This window comes from Agelaius tricolor, unplaced genomic scaffold (genome assembly GCF_023055355.1).
Source record: "Agelaius tricolor isolate 1412-34295 unplaced genomic scaffold, bAgeTri1.0.p SCAF_7, whole genome shotgun sequence".
Classification (NCBI taxonomy): domain Eukaryota; kingdom Metazoa; phylum Chordata; class Aves; order Passeriformes; family Icteridae; genus Agelaius; species Agelaius tricolor.
In genome coordinates this window covers 14,136,437-14,163,088 of record NW_027269267.1, presented here as the reverse complement: position 1 = coordinate 14,163,088, position 26,652 = coordinate 14,136,437, and the positions used below count along the sequence as shown (strand labels likewise).

At 39.3% G+C, this 26,652-nt stretch overlaps 1 protein-coding gene across 2 annotated transcripts; it reads right to left on the bottom strand.

Moving 5' to 3' along the window:
* Nucleotides 1-1,248: 1,248 nt before the first annotated feature.
* KLHL15 (kelch like family member 15) lies at nt 1,249-25,655 on the bottom strand. 2 transcript variants are annotated; one of them, XM_071430380.1, is made up of 3 exons: nt 25,517-25,655; nt 16,599-17,310; nt 1,249-8,082 (listed from the first exon to the last, which is right to left on the bottom strand). In XM_071430380.1, the coding sequence occupies exons 2-3, from the start codon at nt 17,301-17,303 to the stop codon at nt 6,973-6,975; spliced, it is 1,815 nt and encodes a 604-aa protein (XP_071286481.1). In that variant the 5' UTR covers nt 17,304-17,310; nt 25,517-25,655; the 3' UTR covers nt 1,249-6,972. The 2 variants fall into 2 exon arrangements, with proteins under 2 accessions (XP_071286481.1, XP_071286479.1); XM_071430378.1 differs by lacking the exon at nt 25,517-25,655 and adding an exon at nt 25,204-25,338.
* Nucleotides 25,656-26,652: the final 997 nt, after the last annotated feature.

The window sequence follows — 26,652 nt, the reverse complement described above, 5'->3', positions numbered from 1 at the left end:
CTTTATGCAAATGCAGTTTAAAGTAATTTGAATTATTAAAATAAAATTAAAATGCTATTTTAGAACTCAATATTGAAAAAAATAAAGACACCACAGCTATTTTCAAATATTCTTGACAGCAGACTTTTAAACCAGGGGCTTTGATCTGAGAGAGACTTGACAAAACAGTGACAGAGAAAGTAAAAGTGTGGCAGTGGACTGACAAGGAAGGCTTTCATCAGACTGCTTGAGAAAATAGGATTATAACCTGTTTTACCTGCCCTCCCACCCTGCTCCTCCTCCCTGGCACTGAATGCTGATCTGACACTTTAATCCTGAAATGAAGCTTCCCCCTCCTGTTACAGGAAATGTTAGGAAATATAACCTGGCCTTGTAGCACTCTGAGCTCCAGGGGTGAGATGAACACCTGGTCTGGGAGCCCAGAGCAGGGAACCTCTCTCCTGGCTGCTGACCAGCACCAAAGGCTGCCCTGGCTGTTCAGCCTCAGCAGTTTGAATTCAGAACTCCACACCAGGGGACAAATGTAACAACCAAGTCAACTCCAAACATTCGTTCAAGCCTGAAATGCAGAGTGAACAGATAATTAAGATTGGGGAGAACAGCAGTTAGGATTGGGGAGACTGAAATACAGCTAAAGAGAAGAGCCTGAAATTGCTTATATAAGCACATCCAACTTGATGGGACAACTTGAACAAAATCTTACATAGACATTGCAGCAAGACAGTTTTGAAGAGCTGTTTAACTGAGTAATCTCTGAAGCCCTGGAGAAGATAATCCAGGTGTCGCAGACATCTTTTCACTAAAAATCCTTTCTTTAGGATTTTTCCTTCTGAGAAGCTGAGAGGCCTCAGAGACAGAATGTAAACAATGGTTATCTGCTGCTGTGGAATGCAACAGGTCCACCTGTGACTGGCCCATCTTGGATGTTTATAATTAATGGCCAATCAAGGACTGAGCTATCTCGGACACAGTCTGAGAGAGCTGCCTTTGTTATCATTCTTTTCTTTTCTATTCTTAGCTTAGCTAGCTTCTGAGAAAACCTTGTCCTTCTTTTTCTTTTTAGTATAGTTACAATGTAATAAATAAATAAATAAATAAATAAATAAATAAATAAAATAAGATAATAAATCAAGCCTTTTGAACATGGAGTCAACATTCTTGTCTCTTCCCTCATCCAAGAACCCCTGTGAACACAGTCACATCCAGGTCCACTACATTTTTGAGTACTACAAAGTTTACACAAGAGTGTTTAAAGATTAAAAATATTTTATTTACACTTTTCTTTATACACATTTTATACATTTTTTTCAGTTTGAAACCCAAACAGAGCACATATGCAAGTCTGAGCATACTGTATCCATAGCAAGGGAAAATTACTTTCTGCCAAAAAAAAAAGGACAAGAAAAAATGCTTTAAAACAGTTAAAAAGAGGCAATTCTTAAATTATTTAGATAAGTTTATAGTAGTCCTAGGGTAATCATTAGACAGGTAATCCAAATGTATATATGAGGACATATACATATAATTTTGATTTTCTATAGGAAAAGTATTTCCAATAGCTAGACACAAACACAGTACAATTTGAAAATAACTTTTCCTGTTAACTTATCAAATACATTCTTTTCAATACAAACAATCTGATATTGTACACTGGAATTGTGGGATATTATAGTGGAATTGCAATCTCCAGCATATAATAATTTATTTTAGAAAGATCTACAAAAATAACAATATGTAGGGAAAAATATTTAACATAAAAACATAATTCACTCTTCCCTTCACCTGCTCCAACACTGACATAAAAGTTAGGTGGGTCCCTCTGAGGTAATAAAAGCCCCCCTAAATATAGCTAACTTTACAGTCCTACAGAGCACTTCATTTCCTAGACTTACAGTAAGATTTTTCTACCAGAGCCATAAATAAACACTATCGGCAAATAGAAATTATTTCCCCCTAGCTACCAACATAATATTAATCCAATAAGTATTTAAAATTGATTTTTGAAAGCTATTTTTAAAAGATTACATAAATTGAACTTAGAGAAGTGTAAAAAAATTAGTAGAGGGACACACAGGAAAGCTGTGCTCAAAACAAATTAGTTTTTCCGCCACATGCCACACACAACTGTTTTATGAAGTTTACCCACACAAAATGGAAATTTTCAAGTTACTCACCAACTTTCAAAAATAGAATATAGATGCAAAAGTAGTCATTAGCATTTATTTTAAGCAGCTTTTAGTTGTTTAACAAACATGAAAATCTCAGAATGTTAGCTACAGGACACCAGCAAGCTCTGTTTAAACAGATGATGTGTTTTCCAGTTATGTTCTTTCTTACTCTCCTTCGGTAAACCCTGCCACGTGTGACAGATGCTTATTCAAGTAACTTCACCACCTATATATATATATATATATTTATTAGCAGGAGGGCTGTTTTCTTTGATGGCCCCAACCCTATAAACTCTTAAGCACAGGCTGAGTAACACATGTGCTTACATGTTTTCCTTTAACTATCTTAGAGTTTTCTGTTTCTTTGTATTGGACTATTCACATATGTGAAGTCCACATCTGAAGTGTTAGAAGAATCTGAGGCCCAATTCACTATTAATTTCTTTAAGAAAAAGTATATTAAAAAGGCAAAATATCTCTACAAATGCAACTACTTCTAAATAGACTTTGACAAATGCAGGCTGACACAAACTACAAGTTTATTTTAAAGAAATGTTAGTGTCTCCCCACAATGCTTACCCTCCCTTTGCTAAAGAATGGACATCATGAGTTAAGCAATAGGGTTTTTTACATCAGTTTCAATTTGCACCTGCTGAATTTTATCTTTGTTTCCTGAGTGTCAAGTGAAGCTTCATCCCTGACACAAGTAGGTACCATATTCTCAGCATGAGGAAATGCAGCACTTGGGATTCTAAAGCTAGAGGGCCTCAAGAATCAACAGCTGCAAAGCTCAGGAACCAGGGAAGTGTTGCAGTCAAACCCTCAGAGCTCGTTCTAACAGGACAGCTATCACACTGCAGAAGTAGGGCATCCACATTTTTCAGAAGTAACATAAAAGCAGGTTGCCAGGTAGCTCATATGCTGCCACTTGCTAGCAGTGCTTTCTGAAACAGCAGGACCTCTGCAAAACCAAGGTCTTCTTCCAGCTGAATTCATGGGGAAAAAAATACCTAAAGTTTCTTTTTGCCAGCTGATGCCTCCCCACAATGAAACTACCAACGCTTTGTGGTAGAAAGCGAGCTATTTTTTTCTTTATGCAGTACTTATTAAAAAAAAAAATCTGTCCCCTAAAACCAGACCTAGGAGCATGTGAAATGGGAACTGGCAGTATCCAGTCCCTTTTCAGGAACACTGTGCTTTTTGTCCATTGTCTCGTTTGAAAAGAAAATTTCTTCCTGAAGTTGGTTGCTAAATTAAGAAATGAAGCTGATATATTTTTTCTATAGATGTGAAAAAAAACCCCTAGATTGTAACTCATTATGTCCACTTTTCTAAAAAAAGGCAAGTACATTTGCTTTTCAAAGCAAGTCATATGTTGCATTTTAAATATGTGGGTGACATTAGATTTGCTGGTATTCCATTATGGGATGGGAATAGGAGTACCTCCCCTAATCTAATAACCAAAGATCATAACTTAGCTATTCCTTGACAAATGAGAGGCATGAAAATGTTTTTTAAAACCCATCTTAATCTGACCATAATGCTCCAAATTTGATAGTAACAGACAATTCTTATCAACCATCTTAGGTTTGTTCCTATTAAGGTACTAAATCATCTGGAGTGAAATACTAAGAGCAAACATAAAAAAAAAAAAATCAATTAAAAATATCCCTCCAAGTAACCAAAGTAACTGCAAAGTAACTGTTTCAAAAGTTCCATTACAGTATAAAGGAGAAGTGAAGGTAATTTTTATATTTCAGGTCTGAAACAATGAAAGCACAGTAGATACGTAAACTGACAAAACATTCTCACATATCCCCACCATTCTAATCCCAAGCAAATTCCAAGCATCCCTAATGCTGGAAAGCTTATAGCCAACCTCTCAATGGAGACACAGCTTCAGGGAAGCTGAAACCAACAGTTCAATTATAATTTCACTGAACTACAACTACAATCCTGAACAAGATCTTTCAGAACTGGGCATCTGAAGATAAACATGAGCTTAAAAGCAGAGCACCAAAACCCATCTGGTTCTTCATTTTTCAAGTGTCAGCACTCACCAATGACTTTAGTGGCAGCTGCTGAGTGCACAGAGCTTCAGAGGGTGCTTAAATGCAGTCTCAAAAATGTAACTTGAGACAGCCCTATCCTTATTACTACTTTTAATAAAATCTTGGCCATGTCTCTTAGATATCTGACTCCTGAACACCAGATATCCAGAGCCAGGGCTGCTCCCCACACTGGCACTGGCCCCACATAAAGTGAAGTGCTCTACTCTATGTAACGTGCCCTTGACAGCTGCCTCACATAGGATCAGCTTGCTGCCCCATTAAGAAATGAGCTGGTGACAAAAAAAATAATAACAAAAGCACCAAAACAAACCAACAAAAAAACCCCAACCCCAACAAACAAACAAAAATCCCTCAACCTGTTTTTTTTCCTCTTGTGCTCCAATATTCCATGAACTATGTACAGTCAGCACACAGCCAGCACCTACCAGAGTCAGTTTCTCTCTCCCCATGTAAGGTGATGTACACACGTCTCACAGTGAAACTGAGGTTTTAGTGTAAGCCACATTTTTTTAAGTTAGGCTATCAAGAAAGTAAATTAGATTTCTAATTCAGTAAACTGAATTCTTATTAAAAAAGACAAATTTAGCTGCAAACTAGTCTGCATCAGAAGGCTGAATATCAATATTTGGTCCAGTCCCTTCTGGTGTAAATAATTTATCACTACAGCTATGATGGCAAACATTCCCTCCTCCTTTTAAAACATATGAATATACTCAATTAATAAATAATTTCTAACAATAAACAAACCCTAAAAAATCTGCTGACTTGCCATATAGCTCCAAATACTCACATTTCAACCCAAAACATAATTCCTACAAAGATACAGGAACACAATATGAGAAGTTTTACACATTGTTTTAACTTCTATTATTTGAAATTTCATTTACACAAGCAGATGTTATTTTTATATAGAAAATTTAGGGTGATTTTGGTCCCTTTGTAAGTGCATTCTTTTGAACTCCCTGAGTACTGTACATTCCTTTTCTACAGTGAATTCTGACTGGAAGATGCTGAATAAAGTGGTTTTGCATTGCTGCATATAAAGTAAAGTCTATTGCTTAAAATGAAACACAGCAGCATAAGATTTTACAAAATATGCAGCTCATGTTTCAGCATCTGAACTACATGTGAGCCTTCAGCTTCACCAGATCTCTCCTGTGGGTTCTAGAAGTGGCTAATTTACATCCACAAAGACAGTCCAAATGCAGTTACTGTTATTATTTATGTCTCGGCAGATAATTCTTATCCATTTACTGTCATTTATACCTGCAAGTTAGCACAATGGAATAGTCAAAGCCCTCTTGGACCAGCCATCTCTATTCAGGCACTCCAAGGTCAGTAGCCATAGTTGTGTAGGTTTTTATAAAAGAAGCAGAAATTATACTAACAAACCAATCACCTAACTCCACATTTTCCAAACACAGTAGTTCTTACCAGTTATTAATTAAATAATAATAATAATAATAATAATAATAATAATAATATACCACTTCAATATGAGTACTCATATTGAAGTGTGAGTATAATAAAGTATTGACAATAAACTGTAGCATATCCAGTATCCAGTTCCAAAAATAACTGTGGGTTACAGCAGTGCTGAGCATTTGCTTATTGACGTTTTCAATTTCAACAAAAAAAGAAAACTGGGCAGCACATTGAAACCACAAAGAAACTCAGGTAAAATGAGTTTACTTTTTAAAAAATAATTCATAAAATAACAAATAACCAACAGTTCATTATGTAGCAACAATATAAAGACTTTAAGGTTACTGGATCAATCAGTATATACTAAAGATACTTTGATACCAAATGAGGCTTCCAGTTTCACTTCAGAACTTTGAACTATTTAGCTCATGAAAGAATACCCTAAATTCAACAGATATGGCTGAATCTGTGCACTAGTTAAAATATAATATTGTAACTGCACATAAAAAGATGCATTTATATACAGTTTTTACAGTGTATGCACATGTGTGTATACATCTTTTTACTCACCAACAAACACAACACAGACAATAGAAGGCAGCATAGAAATAGTATTTTGAATATAAAAATGCTTTGTTTTCAATTTAGTAGAAAATGTGTAATTTGCATTTTGGCAGACTTACTGGTACAGCCATACAAAACCAGGAAAAGGGTCATGCAAAAGGGTTAAAATCATTTTCCAAAGTAAATAAGGGGAAACAAAAACACCTAGTAGATTTGAGAGTACTTTGCAGTCAATAGGAAAAGCATCTAAAAGACAACATAAAATACAGAAATGGTTGGCTTGTTACTTTATACCTGGCTGTACCCAAGTACATGTGATGAGCTGTACTTTGATGCTCAATAAAAAATGAAAGTAACATCTTTCTTGTCTTCCTTTCACAAATATTTTTGTCAAACTGAACTTATTTCAAAAGCATAGTGGTATAATGGCCATTAAAAAAACCAGAACACATCGTGGACATAAAATGTTACCAAAAAAAAGCAGACTCAAAAATATATTTTTTTCTCATACTTACAATTACATTTATTAAAAAAAAACAACAAAGTTTTCACAAGGTCAGACCAACTATCACCTTTTCTAATAAACTTGGTAAGTACACTGCCTGTACATCCTGTTTCTCTTGAGCATTTGGCCATTGTTCTTATACAGAAGGAAAAGTCTCTGCAGGAATTCAATTGGTTTGTAATTTTTTTCAACAAATTAGTATAGCTCTTTTGTATTTGACTGGGTTGTTCATTCTGTTTTAGCTGCAACGTCTAACATGCTCCAAAACATACTCAGGGAAGTGCAGGCTGCAGACCTGTAAGCCATCCAGCTTGCACGGCATCCTTGGATATTCATCTTCTTTCCATTTGTTTTCCTCTGGATCAAAAGTGAGAATTGAATCACTGTAATGACCATTGTAACAAAGGCCTCCAAGAACCATTATCTGCTTGTCCAGAACAGCTACACCATGACCACTCCTACCTATTGGCATAGAAGCCAGTATAGTCCATTGGTCGGTATCGGGGTCATAAACCTCTGTGGATGGACATCCCTGAGATTCAAAGGAAGCTCTCAGGATCACACAGACACCACCAAAGACATAAAGCTTACCATTATAAGAAATCATTTTGTGAAAGCATCTCGCATAATTCATTTTGCATTTGTTCTCCCAACAGTTAGTGACCACTTGAGTTCTCCGTGTTCGCTGCTCTACCGTCCCTTCTTTACTGGGATCAAACACACACACTTGCTTAGACGTCGAAGATGATGTAATTCCACCAGTGATATACAACTTGTTACCAAGCACAGTCCCTTCATGTCCGTACTTATTGACTGGATAGGGATCCACAAATTCCCATTTATCTTCAGTAATGTCATAGCGTTCAGTGGAGTAAAACGTTTCATCCCTGGTTCTGCCAGCCACTGCATAAACGTACCTGCCAATCACTCCGACAGCGAACTCAGAGCGTGGCACAGACATGTCTGCCATTCGTAACCAAGTGTTCTGTCTTGGGTCATACCTAAACACTTTGGATGAAGCATGGAACTCGCCATCTGGCCCCAGCTCTTCCCCACCTAACAAGAACACGAAGTTATTGACAATGGCGAGGCAGTCTGGTCGTAAAGGTACTTGAGGACCCTCTAGTTCCCACCAGACCCTCGGTTTGTGCAAGAGAAGAATTTTACTGTTTACCATACTGTGTCCTATCATTCCTCTAAATACTGCAGTCTGGGGTTTGGCAGAACGAATTTTGTTCGATTTCATTTCCATCAAAGGCTGTTGGTGAACGCTATGAAAGTAATTCATGGCTTGGTCAACCTCATGTCGCAGCTGCCGGGAGTATCGGTAAAACTCTGATGTTTTTACCTATGAATACATTTAAAAGATATTAAAATTCTGACCAAGAGAAACAATCCAGAAAACCTAAATCACTATGTGTCATTAGAAGATTATTTTACTTTGTTTCATTCAGGCAATCTTGAGAGCAATTGCATTTATGCATGAAGGTTTAAACTGATGTATTGTTATCCAAAATCCAGAAGGCAATTTAGTGATTAAGAGCAGTGACTAACATTTTCCCCAGAATAATCACATGCAGAATTTATGCTGGAATTAGGCACAACTGAAATCCCCAAGCCTAAGAATCATTATTCCTTCTCCTGAAAACAGCTTCTGTTAATCTTCTGCTTAATTCGATAAAGTACCCAAATTAAAAATTCCAACATTTCCTGGGTTTCAACAACACTCTACACACCCATTCAACACTCTACACACCCATTCTGTGGTTACCAAGGTCTACTCTAGTCTGGTTTTTTTCTGAATTCTCATAAATTAAGCCTGAGCTCTCAATGCCAGGCTCTGCTCACAGGGCTATTTAATTGCCATGGGGTGGGAAGGGAAGGTACCCAACCACCTTCCTTCAGAATATGTGCTTGCACCAACATGGTTTATGGCTTCCCCTCCATGAGTCTCCACGTTAACACATGCCTTTAACACAAGAAGGAAACATCTCCACCTATAATCCTTCGGTTGTGCATTTCTTTGGCAAATTGCAGAGGTAGGTTTGAACTTCCATTTCCCAGGTGAGAGTTACAACCTAAAAGCCATCCCTGCTCAGTTTTATTGGAATTGCAGGTACAGGGAAAAATAAGAATTCCTTCTGGGACCCTTTCCACTATCTAAGCCAATTCAAGTGCCTGAGGCTGGTCCTGAGACCATTCCAAAACACATTCCAGTCTTGAACATTTTAATTAATCTAGCTCAAGGCAGTCCTCAGCTCACCGTGGGAATCTCTTCAGAGGCCTCACTCTGCTTGTACAGTCTGGTGTAGCACAGCATTCTGAATCACACTTCTAAAGCAAATCAAAACCTGCTAGATGTTGCCAAATCCAAAAACCCTCAACCTGATTTGATCCGAAATCCCAGTTTCTTTCACGTAAAATTGGATTGCTTTCAAACAGTCTAAAAGCCTTTAGTATTCACCAGCTCCAAATAAGAAGCAATGCTCTGAAAAAAAAAATCAGAGGCCACTCTGAAATTTCAAGTGATCACAAGGTAACACCAGGAGCTACTATTTTGAACTATCTTTTACCCCACCTCCTCCTATCCCCTATCCCAAAGAACACATACCTCAGGGGTGGTGGTATCAATTTTGACATATATGGAAAGTAATTTGGAAATTATTGTTCTTTATATCTTGTGAATAAAGTAGCTGCTTGTTCCACAAACACATACCATTAAAATTTTGTTAGCCATCTGGTAATCATATCTTCCTTGCATAGTAATTAAGACATTCTGCTGTCAAAGAGTGATTGTTTAAAAAAATCTTTTGAACTGCTATTATTGAACACAATTTGCACAAGTTTTGGGACAGTTTGAAACAAAAGATTTCAAAAAGAAAACCAAATATTAACCTACTATTGTAAAGCAATGTATTGCTCAAGAGTTACAGTGACTTGGATGTTTTCATTTATACTTTTTCTTTCCTCCCCTTTAATTTTGACAAGTTCAACTTATCTTTGTCTGAAAAAAAGGAGGATGGTCATATGCAGATCATATATATTATTCTTGAAGCATTGTCCAGCCTCTTTCTAGTTTTTACTAGAATTTCTTGTTTTCTTTCTTGTTTTTACTAGGAGTGATTTTGGAGCAAAAAGGTCTACTCAGGTATGGTACTCACAGAAAATCCACAGCAAACTCAACTCTTCTGGGAACAACAGCTCTATTTTCTTGTTGCAAATAAATAATATATCATACAAAGACAGATTTGCTCATATGATATTTGTTAGAATAAACCATACACCTTGCCTGACTGAAAAGACTGAACATAAATTACAGAAAATATGCTGGCAGGGAGAACCACAGCACAGAAAAATGGTGACATATAAAGGTTAAAAAAAATTTAAAAGGAAGTTAAAATAACAAAGAATAGTGGCTGGGCTACTTTATCCTTAAAAGAAACTTTCAAATTCTAAACCAGCAGGACCACTTCAGGTATTCCCAAACTGGAGCTATCCTCTTTGGCATTAAATAAAAATATAAATTCTCTTTTTTCCACTTATTTGCAGTTCAGGTTTTCTTGGACAACTATGGAAGACAACAGGATAAACATACTTACAATGTGAAGCATATCAGTAAAGCCTGGCAGAGATGGACATTTTTTTCCTTCTCCCTCAGCATTTACAACTCTGTTATTAGATCTAGAAACTGGAATGCCAGCCAGAAACTGGAATTAAAATAAGCCTACAACCTCATCACTGTACTCCTCCACATAGCCTAAATCTCACCCCATGAGAGCATGCCAAAGGAAACAAGGAGTGCCTCTAATTCCAGAGAGGGACCCTCGAGACCAGGGAATCTATCTATTAGTTTACTACTGCTTATCTTGACAAAGGCACTCATGTCAAAGCAAAGCCTCAAGCTCTTACCTTAAATGAAAAAGACATGATGGAGCAAATGCAACTCCCAGTTATTAACACCCCTCTGTGACTGCAGTTCACGGGGAAGCTTCGACAAGCACAAGTTGGAAGAGCTGAACATGAAAATACACAAGCACTAGCAATTCTTACAATATGCAGAAAAAAAAATCCCACAAAACAAGAGTGATTGACTGGTAAGAAAAGGTAACTGGAGCATTCCTAGACTTGGCTGTCAAGGAAAAATATCCCTGGTTTTAGGCATCCACCTTCCAGCAGCATAACCTCTGCCATTCAGGAGCAGTACCTCTCCTTAGGCTCAAATCATGACTGTTAGGATATGCCTATAGGAAAGCAGAGACTGCTCACCCTTGCTCAATGCAAATGAAAACAAAGCAAATGTAGGTCATTTGACCCACTTTCAGTCACACATTATGAAATGTTCTAGAAATATTTGAAAGCCCTGTTCAGCCCCTCGTAAGAAAAACCCTCTGCCTACACTTTCAAGTAATTTTACAGTAATTTTCATTACTTGTGTATATAATCAAAAAAGAGAAGCATTAAAATTTAGGTGCTTTGGTATTTAAAACAACTGTAAGTTGTGAATGTCAGCAGATGAATGTCCATGGCCTTTTGCAGGAACTTCTCTGTGGCACCCAAAACATGCAGAAGGAAAGCCCTCAGCTTTCAAAAGCAGGCTCTGCCACTACCTGTAAGTAGGAGCTGATCAGCAAATACCAAAGTGCTTATCAACAGACCAATTTTCCTGTTAAGTTCCAATGGAGAAGCTCTGGAAGGAATGTGTCCACAATAAACAACACTCAAACAGAACACACAGATTTCAGCAGAACAGATGGAAATGTACAGCAATTGTCAGGAACCCTGAAGTAAAACAAATGTGCATTCCTAAAGAGTACATCATCAACTCTGAATTTTTAAAAAAATACAAATGCTTCAAAGCATTTTCAAAGTTTTTCTTTAAACTGTTCTGTTATCTTGCTGAAGGGTCTCAGAGGCATTTTAAGTTGGACTTGGTTATCAACCCCAGTCATACCTGCTAAAAAAGGAATTTAATCCAAGTCTAAAGCTTTGCTTATGTGATTTTCTTTACATTCTTTACAATTCTTTCTTTAATTTTCTGGAGAAAACCCTCTTAAAGAGGTTATGCTGGGACAAAACCTATGTAAGAGTTTCCACAAGATCTCCAGAGATGGAGAATAGGAACTATCTCAGTGTATGAACTACCAGTGGTTCACAGTCAGTCTTTCTGCTACACAGATTGAGAACAGCATAAACAAAATCAAATGTGTTATTCCATAATAAAAGATGTAAAAATAATTAAAAACATCCATCCCTTTACTTGCCCCCTGGGGCATCCCTCCAATGCATTTGAGCTTTAATGCATTTCCTCTCTTTATTTTAAACCAGTGAAACACTCCATAAAAAGTGCTGGCTTTCCAAGTTAATGCAGTGATTAACCATTGCCTATTTTTCTGCTGTATTGAATGCATGCTTTTCTAGTTGTAGCAGCTCTGGAAGTCTCAGAATCTTCCATTTATATTATATGAAAAAGTAAAACAAAAAATTAAGCTATTACTTTCTAATTTGAAAAGTTATCTCCACAAAAGATCAGCTGTGTCCCACATTATGTTCATCAGCTTTCCCCCTCCCCAAAACCAATTATGCTCATTAATAAGCTGCAGGAAGAGCAATGAAATGCAAGGTACATGTTCTGTAACACATCTGATTTCAGTATACAGACTTAAAAAAAAATTCCTCATACAACCAGTTACAGCTACTGCTCTATTTGTATTCTTGTTACTTAGGTATATAAGAAAAAGCTTTAAAAATCAGAAAAAAAAGGCTTCTTTTGAACTACCCAAACTAAACAGCTATTATTTGTGCACCTGGTAACTAAATTTTAGTATGTTATTTTATGGGGTGGCTATTAACTTGCTTCCTTCTGTAGGACTGGTAAAAAACCCGCAAACAAAAACAAAAGCACAGAAAAATCTCGATGGCTCATAATGTCACTTTATCATCTCTAGTCATGTAAACAGAGAATTGTTTCAAAGATTCCAACTTATTGAGCTTATGTTTCCTAAGCCTGCCAATTCTGAATGTGTGATGCAGCTCAAACTCAGCTACCAGGAGTACAGAAGCAATGCTCCACCTTTCCAATGAACAATGATGGCATCTGGATCACATTTCTAATAACCAAATTCTTACTCAAAACAAAACCCTAAACTTATTTTACTAGAGATTAACCTGAACCAAAACTAAGGATCTATCAACTCCACTAACAAGGATCCTTATTATTTTCACATCTATTAATCTCTGGCCATATTCTAACCACAATTATAAGCTGGTATGAGAACTGCTCAGTACCAGTGAAGGGCTTTGAAGGGCTATTCTGCAAGAATAGAAATAACTTAAGTGTTTTCAGCCTAACCATAGAAAGGCACAGCCTCTGTGCAGCAAGGACAGTGCCCTCAAATTGATTACTCAGCTGTTCCTTTTTAGAAGCTGGAAAGAGAAATTGTCAAAATCAAGCTGGAGTCTAACTCAATCTAACCTCTCAAATGAGAGTGGAATCAAAAATCCATATGCCACAATTAAGAAGCTCTGCATGTAATAAATACTGATAGCAAATCTATTCACATTAACAGTAATCTTAACACCCAAAAATACTGAGCACAGCACCTATTTACAATAAGAGGGGCCCCTAACTTCATCCACACTTCTTATTCTACACTTCAGCAAACAAAGTTGTGTAAGTAGATACACATCTATTACTAGAAATGCAGGTAAATGGGAAAAAAAATTCAACACACTTAGGAAAGGTAAAATCACAGTAACATAAAATTACAATATCATCTTCTCAAAAATTACTATTTTCTAGGAACAGGACAGCAGATATTCAAAGATAATGTGCTATTTATCCTACCTCTACAACAGAAGCTGATGAATCTAGTGATTAGTAAATTTTTGATTTAAGCTAGCAATTAATAAGCATGAGCTAGTCATAATAAACCTTACAGACTGGACATAAAAAAATCTCTGGGTTTTAAGGACAGAGATTTTGAAACAACATTTCAATCTGAGTAGTACACTGAGAAGTAGAAACTAAATGGAGCTTAAACAGTGTATTTCAGGGAAATCATGACATGGTTGCCTCCAGTAACATGGAGATTAACTCAGTGATCCAGGTGAAAGGCACTCCAACTCCTATCTCCAAACTTCCTCAAGACTTACAGAGCCACGGAAATGTTTAGTAAAAAAGGAAAGCACATGGATATATCACACGGATAGTGAAACTTGTGCTTTTCCCCAAATACTTTGCCTTTACTTTCCAACTATTCCCTAAATCCTTACTTGATTTATATTCCCATTTTTTCCCATACATCTGCATGTACCTTAAGGGCTGAGGAACAAAAGGAGTACCTACTCATGGTTCAGAAGCCATTTTTCCAGGACATTCTGTAGTAAGCAAACATGCTGTACCTCCACTTGTGTACTTGAAATGCACTTCAGCCTCCAGGTATTAATCTAGACTCACTGATTTAATTTTTAAATTGTACATCTCTCCAAAAAAGTGATGTAAGGAACAGAATGGCTTAAGAAGACAAAAGTATCCTTACCACGACTTGCAAAGTTAAGTTATATAAGCTATTTATATCCTACAGTGACAGGCATCTGAGAAATAGGTATTAGAAAGATTACACAAAAGTACATAACAAGGCAGCCAGTGTACAGAAAATACAGAGTTTGGTGAAATGGAAGAGTCAACCTCAGACTGTATTTGGTACATTCATGCATTTACTATGTCCTGGCTTCAGGAAAAGGGGGGATTCTGTTTGTGGATCTCCAAAAAAGGGAGTTTTACCACCATTTCCCCATTCTACACAGAGAAGAAAGAGGCTCTCCCTGAGTTACTGCCAGAACAGTGAACAGACATGCTCTTCTATTAAAAAAATAAAGTGTTCTATATTCTGATGTTGGCTCCAACTGCAGTTGTCCTTTGTCACTTGTCCTGCTGGATAACTTAATACTCTCCAGCCAGGGTAGAACACAAATGCATTCCTAGCTGCAGTAACAAATGACATAATTAGCTCTGCTTCCCTCTGCTGAGCTGTCTCACTCCATAATCTGCACTGGCTTTTCTCTGCTCCCACATACAATTAACAGAGAGGGTATTAGCAGATAAAGCTTTTACATGTAGTACATAACCTGGCATGCTCAAAACAACTGCTCTCCTGAAGTTGTACCTATTGGGCCATTTGGAAGCTGTCAAGATAAAACATGAGGAGCACTGTATGCAGGATTTATACCAATGATCCCCAAACCAACTCCAGAAGTTATACCCAAATATAATGCTGAACATACACTTTCACTTGCACTTACAGAAATTTAACTGAAGACAGCCTGATGCTTGAGCTTGCATTCCCAAAACTCATACTGCTGAAGCAGACTCACATAAATCCTGCCTTATCAGATTAACCTCAAAAAATATGTTGTGAATTCTGTAGGTTTTATTACTGAAGGGCTTAAATGATGTAATAATACGGTAGAAGTGCTATTTAAAACAAGACACTACACAGTATCCTGCAGAGTTCAGCTCCTACTAGTTAAAAATGTTTTAACCCAATATAAACATTACATTAGTGTTCTTGTTCTAAAATATGTTTAGGTATTTATTTTCTGTCTATAATCCAATATAGCATCATAAATATATTTTATGTATTATTACTTCCTATACTCAGTTCACACACACAGAAAAAAATCCAAAATATAAAAATTCACTAGTCTGAAGTAATTAATAGCTCTTATAATCTGAAATACAAATAAGAATTACTGCTTAGATGATCCAGTGGCCCTTAAAACCATTAAACCTGCTTAGATGATCCAGTGGCTCTTAAAACCAATACAACCATGTCTGTAGATTCACTAGATACTAAAGTAAAAACATATGGAAGATTAATTTGTAAGAAGCACAACAAAAACATGGGTTCTGAATTCCTATTATTTGCTGAGAGGTGAAAAATACAGAAGTTGAAGTTGTATCTTTTAACACAAAATTAATATTGTTAAAACAGCACAGATCAAGTAATTCCTAACTTGAACATTGTTACTGGCCTGTAAGAGAACTGCTTACAAAGTATTGTAATACTGTACTGTTAATAAATATTCAGAGATTCTGAAGAACTAGAAAACAATTTTTTTCCTTTTTTGTCTGTTCTTCAACAGAAGAGTAGAAAAGGCAAGTTCTCGTTTAACTCTTACTACATACAATGGAAGTTAACTATAAATCACCAGTTACAAAGGGTTCTCTGATATTTAAAGTAAATCATTACATTTGACACCATCAGTAATTTTTGATTGTATTATGTCTTGTGTAAAACCAAGTGTATGTGTAACTTTGCAGGATCAGGGCTTACTTCTAACTGCTGTGTAATAGCACAAGCACTGAAGATACAACAACAACACTCTGCAGGTTTAAGAGCAGATGTTACTTTTCATTTGTGAATAACTCTCCCCTGTACTTAAGCCACATAAGATCTGCAGTCACTAGTTTTGATTATATTGGTAACAATCATCATAACATACACCCTACATATTATGTGCAGGTCTAGAGCCTCTGGAAAGCAAGAAACAACTTGTGGAAAACAGTTAAGAATGTTTGAAAATCAAATTAGATACAAGTGACCTTATTTCAAAAGGTCTTTTCCATATTAAGTCACATATAAACATGTACTGCAAACATACCTGTTCTCCAGCCACTGTAGTATTATTGTCTAATAACCAAAGACAACACTTCTAGATGTTTGCCTTCTCTGCTTTTCTTTATTAGAAAAATAAATGCTATCATTTTGTTCCTTTGCATAGCTTCTGGAATCTTACCTATTTAATGGCATGCTGCCCTAGCTAAATGATGAATCCTGCCTACTGCTTTTCAAATGCACCAACCTTCTCAAAAACACTGGATGGTGTCATCAAACAAAACCTGATGTTCTGAATGATGGTGTCCGTATGTCTCCAGCGTCTTCTATCATGGCGTAGCCAGGCCTGAACAGCTTCATACAGCTCTATCTCTGGAAACCTGCTCAGATGATCATTATCCAAGTAAGACATGAGCTTCTCAAAGCTCAGATATGAAAGAAAGTCAGGTCTGGACATGAGTGGCACAAAATTCTCTAGCAGAAAGGAATCCAATTTTTCCCTGACTCCTTCGATGTTTACACCAAAATCATCCAGAAGTCTCATAATTTCTGCACAGTTTTCTAAGCAGATTTTAGCTAAGAGGAAAGAGCAGCAAAACTTTACCACCTCTATAAGCTGGACATACATGGCAGCCTGAAGGATTTCATGAACAGTGTTCATACTCAGTTCAATAGTTCCATAGTACATGAATTGGAGGACATGACTGAAGCCTGTAGCTGTCAGACCTTTCAAATGGATTTTGTCCTGATCTCGTTCTCGCATGTCTGCTGTGAACATAATCCTGAAGTAATCACTCTGGGTGGCAAGCAGTGCTTTATGGGCCTGAAATTGGTGGTCTTCAATGACAAGTGTGACATCAAGAAGCAATCCCTCCTCATACAGTGCTCTGAATCCTGCAGAGACACTGGTGTCATGGATGGAGGAGCTAAACCCTTCCACGTCCCCTGCCATGAATCACCTGGGGGGAAGAAAGAAAATAAATAAAAATAAAAATAAATCATAATTTCTAATAACATATTACAAGCTCTTCCTGACCAGATAAATCCTAACTGAGATTGCTTTGATTAGGACTTGAAAGTCTTCACCATTCTTTCTGTTCTGTCTACAGCTGAAAAACCAACTTAGGAAATAATTTAAAACACAAACTTTAAATATTTCTCCCCAAACCAAATATTCTCATTTTAAAGACAGGGTAATGAACAAAAATAACTATGCAGTACTGCCAAAATGATTCCTTACTCCAAGTTAATTCATGGTCATATAATGAACTAAAAAGGTTGTCATGGTTTTTTTCCTCTCCCCCTTTCAATCTTTCTAAAGAATTTATCTCAGGGGAGCAATAAAACACCCACTCTTGGATATCAAAGGTCTCAAAAAAAGGAAGCCAAATTTCCTTAACTTCAGAAACAAGCTTCAGTAGATCTGTACATGGTATGATCTTAAAAAAACCCCCAACATTTATTATGCTTTAAGATCTATGTCAATTTACTAAAAAGTTATTTGTAGGGAAATGAACATTTTCACAGATACTATTTGAGATTGTGTACTTCACTTCTCCTGTAAAAACAGTCCCATCATGTTGCCCCCCATTTCTTACTATAGTGATTAATATTAAATTATGAGATCTATGAAGTGCAAAATACTAAGGCAACAAGAAGCACTGACAAGAATAGGTCACAAAAAATAATATTCTCTATAGTGGGCTTAGTGAAGCTTGATTGCTCATTAAGCATTTGCAGATATAACATTACTATATGCAAGCTAAAATTAAACTGCAAATAAATGAAAAAAAAATATAAGAGGTGCAGGATCCTACCCTGTTGAAGTCAATTCAATAATCAAAATAAAAACCTATTCAAAATCCAGAAACTTCTCAAAATGTTGCTCAACTTCTTTGGGTTTAGGTAGGGTGAAGTTGCCCAACGCAGCTTGAACCAATTCACAATTCACCAAAGGACCACAGCTGCATTCTCCTCTGTCACATTCCAGGACCTGAGCTCCTGCTGCCTACTTTGAGCCATTTCTGGGGTTCACTGGGCCACTCCAGAAAGTCAATTCAACTCATAAACATGACTAAGAATTAAACTAAGAACAGGGAGGGACAGATGTGAAAATGACATGACACAAACATGACCACCCCACTCCCCAGCACACACAAACCCTCAAAACTAGAAATCTTTCTGCTTCCCAATGAGCTGACTTCTGACTTGACACTGTGGGGTTTGGCACAAGAACCAACCTGATGCAGAGGGCAGGACACATACTTGTGCAGGAAGAGAGAGAAAGAGCAACAACTTCCCTACTTGGCATTCATTTACTATTAGAATTGGTTCAGCTACTTTTGTTCCACTTCATCCCACCTTAAATTACACTTCAACTTTCCCTCAGATATTTGTTGCATTTAACTCTGAATTTTCTATAACAAATGAAGTTAATAATGTTTTGGTACTAGTAAAAATCTAAATAATACCAACACATTAGAAAAACCTGCAGATTCTCAAGGTCATAAAACTTCACACAAGTCTATGGACCCAGAAGTGACTCCAGGCTGGCCTGTGTTTCACAGCATCAGAGAGCAGTTTCCACTTACCCCCACTTCCTCAAGCACCGCATTCTGGCTGCTGCCATTGTAACAGGAATGCATTTTATTAGACTCATCAATGGGTAATCATCTCTCCTTCACTCCTCAGCACACATCCAGGAAAACCAAACTGGAGATACCCTTTGTCTGTGCGAAACTAAACTGGTGAATGGGTGTTTGTAGCCACACCTTGTGGAATTAGCAGCACTCCCACACTGCTGAAGCCTGATGATGGGTTCTGTGCACGATAAAGCCAATGCTGGGAGTGTTCTTTACAATTAAGACCTTCTCACAGAACTCAAATTCCTGGAAGTAAGAGCAGGAGCAAAGAACAAAGCTGACAATCCAATCACTTTCTCACCAGTATCCAAGATAGCACTTTCCCTTCAATGTCATTGAAGACAAAGAGAAACATGCAAACTGCTCTGCAATCTCCTATTGTGAGTCTCTTATTCCTCAACATCAAATGCCTACCAGAAAGAAAAATTACCATCAGATATTTTTCTTTGTTGTTGCCAACTCTTACACAAAAGCAGATGAGGAAAGAACCACTTCTCTAATTTTTATCACCTCAAAAAGAAGCACCTAACTGAGGAGGAAGCATAAAGCCTGACTTTACAGGATTTTGCTTTCTAACTGGATTTCTGATATCAAATAAAAAGGTAAGAACCAATATCAGCTTACTTCCCTCTTTCATCAGAGCACTTGTAACTCCTCACCTCCCATCCCCAGTTCTCTGATGTTTAATAATAGCTGAGCTCATCCTTCCTGTTCAGAGATTTAATGATCACTTGCCTTTAAATGGGCCTCTCATTTTCATAAAACATACAGTGACTTAAACCAACCCTCACTCCTGTCTGAAATCAGCCAAGAGCTTCAGTGGTTACAAGGACTCTCAGACAGTAAACTGTGGATGTTACAGAGCTTCAGGAGACCAACTAAGACTTGGCTCAGCATCTGTTCCATGATCAGGGTTTAAAATGGGAAAGGACAGTTGGAATTTGCAAATGTGAGAACGAGAATAGAATGACACAACAATGTATCAGGGGAGAAAAGTAAAAAATGAAGCAACATTCCCCAAGTGACAGAAGCAATTGTATATTCATCTGGAAATAATGGGATCCCCCATCACACACGTAATCCCTCTGAAGGGATTTCTTCAAAAGAGTATGTGCATATCTGTGTACCTGAACAGCACTGAAAATCCACAGCAGCAAGCTCCAAACACACAGGAGGATCTTTGCCCTCACTTTGACAAAGGTAATTACATTATGGGTACTCCTCAAAAAAAGGAGACAAATTAACTTGTACACGGGATGGCCCTAAAAGAAAGGCCTCTTTCACCACCCTCAAGAAGCAAAATGGAAAAGTTGGAAGTGAAGTTAAGCAGACAGACATGGTAGATGCACCACCAGTGCTGCTTTTAAGGAGCAAAACAAGTAAATAATACTCAACAGAATCAAACCAAAACTCCAAATCCAAAACAAACAACCCCCAAACAAACAAACAAAACACAAACAAAAAATCCCAACCAAACCAGCACCAGAGTCCTGGGCAACTGGCTCTAGGTGGCCCTGCAGGTGGCACAGATGACCTCCAGAGGTCCCTCTGGACCTCAACTAGTCTGAGAATCCGTGATCTTGTTGCTTTTGCATAGACACGGAAGCGATGAGGGGATTTTTCTGCAACCTTCTTTTTAATTCTGATTAAATAAACATAAGAAAATATATGCACACAAAAAATTTCATGTATATGTTATTGTCCTTTGAATTTTAAATCTAACAAGGCAGCAATCACTGAAATATAGAGAAATAAAATCCACCTGTATTCAGGGAACACCCTTTAGGGTTGCAATTTTTACATCTCCCTACAACTGGCTATTCCATAAAAAATATTTAAAACACTGAGTCAGCCACAAATCTCCAAAACAGTAACAAAGGAGTCAACACTTGGAAACTATTATTTCTGAATGTTTTAAAAATCACTTAATCCTTCTTTTCACATTCCTGCTGATATTACTTTTAGTAAATCTACAGTTTTCAACATTAACATATTTTTCCTCCTAAACAGCATTGAGCATTTAATGGATTACTTAGGAAGACACAAAAGCAGTAAGACTTCTCCTTACACCATCTAAAGAAGCTTCAAAATTCTAGGAGTGAAAAGCAAAAGGACTACTTGTCTCCCTGCATTAAATAAAAGGAGTAAATATCCTTTTCTTGGCATAAAGCCATACACATTATCAGCAGATAAATTCTTCTTTAAATCAAAAAAATGCATTGCCAGTGCAAATACACAAACGGGTTAAAATAGTACAAAAACTGGGAAAGTAGATAATTAAATGCATATTATGCTTAATTGGTAAAAATCTTCATTTCTAAAGCTAACATCCTCCATCAAAAGCAAACAGCAGTGTGGTAGTTCAAACATTTAAAAAAGCAATACAAAATACTCTCAAACCAAGTAATTTTTCTAAAGCATAGCTATGCCATTCCTCCCACACACACACTTGCAATCTTTGATGTAATTCTAAGCACTATTCAAATGCTGCAGTTATTTCCCAGAGGACAATACATAACAAATTTTTTTTCATATTTTCAATAAAAATGGAAAATTCAGTTAGATTTTCTTCATGCATGCAAATCACAGCTGCACACTTAATCCAATGGAAGACATGGAGCCTGCAGTGGTCTATAGGAAAACTGGAACAAAAAATTCCAATGTATAAACAATGAAGGGGACGTGGGGGGCAATGTACATTGACATTTGTTATTGTTCTGCACATATTAGAGCTGATCAGGATAATGCAGCACAGGAAGTAAGACTCAGCTGAAAAGCCAAAAGAGAAATACATTTAACCTTATTAGCTGTTGCTTACATTTTTTCCTCTTTAAGCATATAATGCATTAGATTCTACAGTGCTCTAACTGCAAAACCACTTACTTGGAACACTGATTCCTCATCTTTATTCTGCAGCTGTAATAAAAGTCTGACAACCCTCCTCTAGACTGCTTTTTCTTGCTAAACAAGGAGAACCTTCTTTCCTCAGGGTGTCTGAGGCTCTTAGTCACAAGCAGAAGAAACAGAGTCTAAATGCACTGGCTATTGAGAAGCCAGCTATACAATATCTGCTTTTCACTCATGCCCTCCTGGATTTAAAACCTCTCCAAAAGCAGTACTACCTGAAAAAGGGCCCTTTGAATATGCATCTTTATGTTATATGTAAGCTTATATGCAGTTTCTAGAGACAGAAATTTATTGTCCTTTACCAAGTCTAGCACACCAGCTCAAAGGAAAATTTCAGCTTTCCTTTACTGTTGTTCCTTAGTAACTCATTTGGGAGGCTGAGACAGAACGAGCAAGATTTGTTTTGTTTACTAATTATGCAGTACTTGTTCATTTTACCTATCCCATAGATATTCTAAGAAATCATCTTTGTGGACGAGCTGAACCACAAATTTTCACATACTAAAACACTATTATCTATGAGTTCAACCATAAGGATATTTCACCAGACACACAGAACCACACTTTGGTTACACAAAGTACTAAAATAGAACTTAAAATGCAATAATCTCTTCCATCTACCAAATGCAAGCATTTAAATGTAAATTTTAAAGCCATTATGCGTGCTTTATTTGGTGGAGTGCACAGCCAAGGCTGCCTAGAGCAGAATTCTTTGACCCTAGTTTTGTTAACACGCTTTTCTGCAGGAAGAGGACATTTCTCCATAGTCAAATGTTATAGACACATAAGAAATACAACAGAACAAGTATTTGAACACACTAGCAAACGTTCATAACTGCAGACATGGCTGAAGGCTGGGCCTTTGAATGCAGTGTACTGTACTGAGTAGGAATGCAATTATAATGTACAGGGTATAAGTAATTTATCCCCCAAATTAAACCTTTGTTTACATGGTTCAAAACTAAAACCATTACATTTTGTCCACCATTTTTCATCATAATCCCTCATTAACAGCAACAGAAGGAGTGATGTCATGTGGGATAGATCAATAACCAGTGGCTATCAAAGTTTTCCATTGCTACAACAATTGCAAATGTAGGGAACAAAGCAATACATCCAGTTTCCATGTGTTTTATCTGAAATCTTTTGTCATTAGTCCACTAATTTTGGGAAACAATTCATCTTCAACACATTGGTATGTTCATGTTTAACACTTCATCCAATCCATCTTGAGAATTCCAAAAGCACTGGATTACTTGAGAATGGAGAAGTTAGGGGCTTACCAATCACTGCCAGGCAGAGGAACCAGACTGCCAGAACTGCAAGCTGCCCACACCCCATTTCTCAGGGACACAGAGCTGACCAGCACAGCTGCCCTGACAATCTGCCTGTGCTGCTATCTGGGAGCAATGTGAATCAGCACACAGCAACAGTGGCACTTGGTGGCACTGGGGTCATCACGGCTGTGTCAGCAGCATCAGAACCAGTTACAACCAAAGCTACTGAAACTCAGCCTGGATTGTGCCTCAGCTCAGCACGGTTATTCTTCACTCTGTGCGTGCCAGAACCTGTAACTGCACTTCACAGACACTAAGATAGCTTGAACCATCTGTCTAAAGGTCACTGCATCACAACACCTGCACAGAAAAACCTGCTCCCAAACACAGAGCAAGCTCAGCTCAAGGCTCTTTGCAATTGCATTTACTGGTACCAGAACAGGTGCCCTGTATAAAATAGTTGATACATCCACCAAAATGAGAATTATCTTTAACTGGAAATACTTGCATTACTAATACCTAAAAGGTAAATGATTAGTAGTGTTGAAAAGTATAGATCTGCCATTGCTCTCAAAGTGGACAGGAGTGCTCTATCCTGAATGATATCAGTCCTTCTTTTACATATATATGTCTTATAGAAAGATTAATCTTTTCAAGATTAATTAAGAAAAAGGTGTGAATAAAGCCTGATTCTCTCACTGTGAAGATTTTTATGAAGAAAATTATAGTGTATTTTATACAGAAAAGTAGCAAGTATCTGTTAGCAACCAAAAAATCCTATCTTTTCTGACTTGTAATTTTTTAGTATAAGATGGAAAACAGCAACAAGTAATATTCAAACTACATTACTAAAAAGTATTTAAAATTTAAATTAGGATTGCTAAACTACCCCCTCCATTTGTCATTTTATCTGTATCTTATTGCTAACTTAGTAAGTACTCTGAGCATCTTCTGAGAAATGACATTAATTGTGCCCTTTGTTCAAGACACACAAGGTTTTAACCTCACTGCCAAATGTCAAACTCACTTGTCAGAAAAACAGAAATCTCAAACATATTTCATTTCTACACATATCCCCCAAACTGGCAGCTATATGAATGAAAAAGGTCTGATGTCTCCAGTGGGAGCTCAATGGTTATCTGCTGTGCTCTGCTTGCTGAAAGGTAAATCAACACATGTGCACATCCAAACCAGCCACAGGGTATAATTATGGAAAGTGAAAGGAGATGAGTGTCACCGGGAAAGTTTATAGGACATGTGGTAGAAATTAAACATGTTTTCTAGGTGATGGAAGGGAAAATACAGGAGGTATGTTGGTGCATGGTGGTATGCTCAGGGGGTCTGAATGTGAGCTGGGGCAATGGTGGTGCAAGAGCTGGGTTATTCTACAGGTAAGTTTATATAACAAATCCACAGGAAGCCAGAGAAGTCAGTAGTTCTGTCCTTTTATCCAGTAATAGCTTTATGATTCTCCTATTCCTCTTCTAAAGGGGAAGAAAAAAACCCAAACCCCTAACAATAAAAAGGCAAGAACTTTAAATTTCTAAGTGACGTTCCAGCACTCACCAAACGGATCCAAGCTCTAGTACCAACCCTGGCTAGCTCTACTCGTACAGATCACGGATACTTTTTTCACGATCAGGTACGATCTGGGGGGGAGGGGGAGGGCAGGTAAAAATGGCCATTTTCGGGGCAGGAACTCGGCTGACCTACTTCAGCTGTCTGCTGGCCCCGCTCCCCTGAGAGCGGAGCTCGCAGGCCGAGCTCCCCGGCAAGCGGGGCTGCCAGGCCCGGGGTCCGCGACGAGCGGCCGCAGGAACCCGAGGGGCCCGGCGGGGCTGCGGCCGGCCCGGAGCCGCCAGGCATTCGCCGTGCCCGCCCGATCCCCGCTGCAGCCCGCCCGCGAGCACTCGGCCCGCCGTCCCCAGCCCGGGGAGGAGGGTCCCTGAGGGCCAGGAGGGCTCCCGGGCCGCCCTCGATGGGGCGGGCGACGGCGGCGGGAGGGCCCGGGGGATCCTTCACCCACCTCTCGGCAGCGGCGGCGCTGAGGACGCGGCTCCTCCCGCTGGAGCGGCGGAGAGGGGCCCTGGCTCCGTGTACCATACAGCCGGGGGCGGCGGAGGGAGGCGCCGGGGGGCTGCGGAGAGGGGCAATGGCTGAGGCGAAGCCGGGAGGAGGAGGAGAAGGAGGCGGAGGAAGAAGGGGGGATCCTGGGCTCCCTCCTCCCCGCCGTCCGCGCTCGGGGGGGAGGCGGGAGCCGCCCCCGCCGCGCCGCCCGGGCACCGGCGCTCCCGGCCCGGCCTCGCCCCGGGGTCCCCGCCGCCCTCACGCTTGTTTACCTTCCGCGCTGCCCCGCGCGGCCGCGGGCGCCATGTTCCCCCGGCAGCACCGCGCCGGCCGTCACTTCCGCCGCACCTGAGCCGCGCGGGCGGGCCCGGGCCGAGGAGCGGCACCGGCACCGCGGCAGCGGCACCGGGCCGGACCCGCCCCGCGCGGGCTCAGCCAGAGGCCGGAGCCCCGGCACGCCCCGAGGAGCACGGCTGGAGACAGCGACACCGAGAAGCATCATCTGCGTTCGGCCCGCGAGGACGCGCATCCACGCGGGTCCGCGTTGCGCTGCTCTCTCCCACCCGCTGCCTCCGGGCTGCGGCCAATTCCTCCGAGGCTACGGCAGCTGCCCGTGAAGCGCTGCATCCCTCCCCGGGCTGCAGCAATCCCCGCTGGGCGCCGGCTGAGCTCCTCTCCAGACACCGGCCAGCCCAGGTGCTTGCGGGCTGAGCCCAGCTCCGCTCTCCGCAGTGCCAGCCCGCGTGGGAACCGGGGCACTCGAGCCGCAGGGTCAGGAGCGGCAGCCCTTGAGCAGCGAACAAACTGCACACAGGGAGCACTGCTCTGAACGGGGTGAGCAGGGCTCTGCCTTAGCACAAACATCACCCCTTAGCTTTCGCTATTTTGCCTTTGCCTAGCAAACTCAGATTTTATTGTAAGAGATGAACTAACCTACGTGGACCTTTGGTTTGCCACTACCACCCCCAAACCATTTGCTACCCTTCCATGTCACTCACTGCTTTAATAGTAGGCCACAGGCTGCCATCCTCTCCCTGTTTATTGCTGTTCCCATCTCTTTCACAGCCTATTTTCAGTCTCTCATTACCACCCCCTTCCCATTCTTGATTTATAAACCAAGTGTACCTTCTCTATACCTGCCACCCCCAAGCTGAATGCCTTCCTCACCTTTCAGGGCTTCACACAATGAACCACCTATTCCAAGTGGTGCCTCTCAAAGACTTCCCAATGCTATTCCCACTCTGCTCACCTGCCCACCTACTGCTCCCTCTGCTACAATCAGCTTCCCATTCTCTCCTTCATCCCAATGGCCAGACCTTTGCAACTCCTTACTACTCCATCTCCTTCACTCATGCAGTAAATCTGCCCCATCTCCCCAGTCACTGTTTTAAAACCTTACTTGTGCACT